The sequence below is a fragment of the Chinchilla lanigera genome, unplaced genomic scaffold (assembly GCF_000276665.1).
Source record: "Chinchilla lanigera isolate Chin_1 unplaced genomic scaffold, ChiLan1.0 scaffold00017, whole genome shotgun sequence".
Lineage (NCBI taxonomy): Eukaryota > Metazoa > Chordata > Mammalia > Rodentia > Chinchillidae > Chinchilla > Chinchilla lanigera.
In genome coordinates this window covers 29650390-29655275 of record NW_004955418.1, presented here as the reverse complement: position 1 = coordinate 29655275, position 4886 = coordinate 29650390, and the positions used below count along the sequence as shown (strand labels likewise).

Sequence of the window (4886 nt, the reverse complement as noted above, 5' to 3'; positions counted from 1 at the left end):
GTTCCTAAATGATGCCAGTGCTGGGTGTGTGCTAGACATTGAATAGTACCTACTAAGGTGCCCCTGGGTATCAGTCTCTTGTAATACAGTATTATACAAATGTTTGCATTGTTTCTCCATGTTCAAAATCTAATGTTCACAATCTATAACTTAGTTTCCTCTTAACTAACCTTATTTTTGTGTTCCTTGTCCTTGCCAGTCTTGATTTCCTTTCAATTGTCTTACAGTTTCTGGAAAACAGAAAATTACTGTTCCATGAAAATATATTCTACAGCTAATGCTCCACCTTGGTACAATTTAGTTAATGCATCTGAGTCATATTTACTTCCTGCCCACGAAACAAAATTCAAGATATCACAGACTTCTTAATTCTGTTGTTTGATTCATTTTTATTTTAGATTGTTCTTCTTGGTAGAAGATGTTCATTTAAGCCCATGAAAGCCCATTTAAGTTCATCAAACCCCATTTGATTATTGAAGACTTCAAAATTAACATTTTAGGCCAAGAATTAGATAGCAATCACAGTGCTTTCTCATCTGATAATTGTACTAGCACTTAGAGAGTTTTTATAATTATTACATGAATTTTTTCATTCCTTCAGATCATTTTCATTAGTGCATGTTTGTAGTACATAAACTACTCTCGTCCCCATCTCTCCACCCCCGCCATCTCTTGGTCCCCTCCCCCTTTGAGAAAAAGCTGTCTCCCTGCTTGCTGTCATCCATCTTTCATCTGTTCTTTATTTATACTTCAGGTTTCTCATATGAGAGAAACTGTTATTTGAGTTTCATGCTGAAAATAGTAGGCATCGTTAAACTGCCATGCCGTTCATCTGGACTTCATTCTTATAAACAGGACTTATAACCACTTCTGAGGTAAGAATAGTGACTTGGACTTGTACATTACCTACTTAAATTATTCAAAGAAAATGAAGCTGTTGAGCAAACTGAGGTCCTTCCTCAGACCCTCAGAGAATCAAACTACATTTAAGATTTTATTATTTAGATTATGCATTGCAGGTTGTGAAGAACAAAACAACTTTGTTTCTGAGAAAATCTCTCATGGTTTCCTATTAATATCAGCATACAATGCAAATTGTACCTCGCTAATTTTGTAGAATACATATTTGAAAGATACGTCTCTGTATTCAACAATTCATTGAAGACGTTGTAAAAACTGCTGTATGCACGATTGAAAGGGCAATCCAGGAAGAACACATAAATTACCTACAGTGATTGTCTGAGGGTGTGCACTGGAGATGTCAGGGTTACAGGTTTTAGAGGTGAATTCTCATGAATAGAATGTAAAAAATACCAATTTGTTGTTTAAAAACATACTTATGAAGAGATATTGTATGCTATTGGTATCACATATGGGAAAATACTCACATCTCCTACTGGAATACTGCCTGGGAAATCTAATTCTGTTTTTCTTCTCTAAATAAATAGCAGTAGGGTTTTTCTAAGTGATCTATTTACCAAAACTGATCATTACATATAAAACTCAAAGACAAAAGCAACCAGAATGGCCAATGAGAGTTTCCCAGCATACTTCGTTCTTCTCGGCTTCTCTGAATGGCCCCAGCTGGAAGTGATTCTCTTCTGGATCATTGTCGTCTTCTACGTCATGATTGTCCTCAGCAACTCAACCATCATTGCGCTCTCCTGTGTGGACCCCCTTCTCCACACCCCCATGTACTTCTTTCTTAGCAATCTTTCCCTGCTGGAGCTCTGCTTCACCACAACCACTATGCCCCAGATGTTGTCCAACTTGTGGGGTCCTGACAAGAGCATCACCTACACAGGCTGTGTCATCCAACTCTACGTGTTCCTCTGGGCCGGTGCCACAGAATGCATCTTGCTGGTGGTCATGTCTTTCGACCGCTATGTCGCCGTCTGCCAGCCCCTGCGCTACACCATCATCATGCACCGCCCTCTCTGCTGGAAGCTAGCCCTTTCGGCCTGGCTGTCTGGCCTGACGGAGTCTCTCATCTTATCTCCTGTCACGCTCCAGCTGCCTTTCTGTTCCCATCACCGTCTGGATGATTTTCTGTGTGAGATTCCTTCCCTCATACGCCTGGCTTGTGGAGACACCTCTGCCAGTGAGTGGCAGCTGACCATCTCTTCCGTCATCTTCACCATGGTGCCTGTGGGGTTGATTCTGACCTCGTACAGCTACATAGCCCAGGCGGTGGGGAGGATGAAGTCAGAGGAAGGGAGGCAGAAGGCCATTTTCACCTGCTCTTCCCACCTCCTTGTGGTCTTCATGTTCTACGGGACAGTTGCGATGGTGTACACAGACCCCAAGACCAACTTCGCTTCAAAGAATGGCAAGTTTTTCACCTTCTTCTACACTGTGGTCACACCTTTGTTGAATCCTCTTATCTACACTCTGAGGAACAAAGACGTAAAAAATGCTTTGATAAGACAGCTGAGAAAGTGGATCAGTCCATGAAAAGTGTTGGTGCGTCATGATTTTAACCAGACAGAAATTGGGAAGTCATGAAATACATTCACTCCCAGTCTCTGAAAAATCGCTAAAAATGGTGTATATAATACAAAGGGGGATTATTTTTTATTCACTGGATTTTACAGGTGATTTGCTTAAAAACAGTAGTAGTTTTGGAAAATACTAGTGTTCAATACTAGTGTTCAATGAACAATATTAGTGTTCAAAAGATATTTGCCTGGGGAAGAAGACCAGCTACACAATACATTTTGAGGAAGATAACTTACTTCTTAAATGACTTAACTTTCATGAGCTTAACATGCTAGAATTATTGAGTAGGACTTTATGAATTATTTACTGTTTAAATCTTAAAATGAAGGGTTCATAGAACTTGGTTCATAGGTTTTCTTATGTGAGCTTGAAGAAAGGAAAATTTTGCTGCAGCTTCCCTAGTCTTTTCTTTCTAGTTTGGGTGGCAATCTGAGGATGGCAATCTGAAGACAAAAAGCAGATTTTCTTTGTACATTTTTTTGCTATATTTTTTCTTTGGACTTTTCAGAAGATGAAGCCATCACACCTAGAAGTTTCTGAGATATAAGAATGCAGAAGAGAGGTGGGCCCTTCAAGCTGAAGAGTAATACACATTTAATGTAATTTCCATGTGATTTCAAATATATTAAAAATGTAGGAAAATGTGTTTTCCTAGTATTCACAGTAAAGGTTGTGCTAAATTTAATACAAAATAAATATACACAGATATTTTATAAAATGAAATGATTCATGAATTCTCTGTTATTTTCTTGATAGTGAAATTATGAATTACAAACTTACCAAAATCTAAGTGACATTTTTGCAAATGGACTCACATACTAACACATGGTACCAGGAATTAAGCAAAGTATATTGTGTTGGAAACTCCTTCAAGTATCAAAATCTTTTCTTGTTTCTTTCAGTAAAGTGATAGAAGTCAGTAGTACAACTATTTGATCAATCTTGCATGTCTATATTTGTTTTCCTGAGAAACTACTTTGAATATATCAATATGTAATACAACAGTCATTGTTAATTGCCTACCACTTTGTCTGTAATTCAGTATTGCTTGTGTTGTTCTTATGCTATTTTGTAAATGGGCGCCTGTTTGCTAATATGTTTTTGTTCTTTTATTTTTAACATAATTTTTTTTAAAATAAATCTTTTCTTGGCCCTTACTCTGGTGGAAATACCAAAGATACTACCAATGTACAAGAATTGTAGATCTATCTATTCTAGTTACCAAAAAGTCATCAGGGTGGCTGACATATAATTATGACAAACTGGTTCAAGCAAAATTCTGAGAGGTACATGGCATGGAAGACTGTCCAGTGCTAGAGGCCAAAATAAAGACTGTTTAGAAGAGAAGATATTTAACTTGGATTAAACCTTACACAATGTGTGCATATATCAAAATGCCACAGGGTACCCATTATTATGAACAAATTTTTATGTTTTCATATGTTGGTTAAAATAAACAACCAAACTAGCTCTGTGTTCACACAAAAAAATGAGCCCCTCTCCAAGTTTTAATGGACATATGAATCAGAATATGTACAAGGTACCAAGATTACCACAAATTCTCAGCACACTGGCCACAACACAGGCTTACATCCTGCACATACGAAATCCAGTGTGTGTGCACATGGTCCTCTGGAAAATCGTCTTCATGTTTGTGCTTTGTCCTTGGAGTATCTATCCACATGCACACTCCTGGCAAGACCTGGCAGGACAGCCAAGCCCTGACACGTGCATACATTTTTCCAAAACGTCTCATGAATCATTTACTCTCATATTTGTGGATCAAAGGAAGAAAAGACAGCCCCAGCTAGCCTGATGTGGGCAGTGCTGAGCCTTTCTTACCCCTCTCCAAATCTAGAAGACCATCTCTTGCTAGATTAGTGAACAGTGGAGTAGGCATCACAGAAACGGGGGTAAAAGCTGGAATGGCAGGAAGCTGTCTCCTAGAGACAGGAGGGGAGGATTAGATTTCCTTTTGGATGCTGAGGAAAAAGTGACAGTCCCTTTTTTGTATGACTTCATTGAAATTTTCCAAGAATTCTAAGAAAATTCCAGAGGAGGAGTTGGCTAACTTATTGGTGTGTGGACGTGTAATGCTGTTATAATAATTTCTGTTATTTATTCCTTGCTTCTATCTGTGGAATGTTCCCTATGTATGCCATCCAGTTCACTCAGTTACACACGGGATCACACACTCAATGCACAGCCGGAGCAGACGATGTCTCAGAGTCATCCAGAAAACGGAGTTTCTGTTGTTAATTTTCAGGCTTGGTCCCAACTTCCAAGGTACCTCAGGAAGTTTCATGCAAATCAAGACTGGAATTTTCTTGCTTAAAGAATCAAGAAAGTAAAACTTAGTTATGACTAGAATATTTTTAAAGTAGCCA

General features: G+C 38.5%; 1 protein-coding gene across 1 annotated transcript; it reads left to right on the top strand.

Annotated features, from left to right (window-relative positions):
- The first annotated feature begins 1524 nt into the window (after window positions 1-1524).
- LOC102007123 (olfactory receptor 15-like) lies at window positions 1525-2454 on the top strand. Its single transcript, XM_005382358.1, has one exon. It carries the CDS (start codon window positions 1525-1527, stop codon window positions 2452-2454), a length of 930 nt encoding a protein of 309 aa, XP_005382415.1.
- The last annotated feature ends 2432 nt before the right edge of the window (window positions 2455-4886 follow it).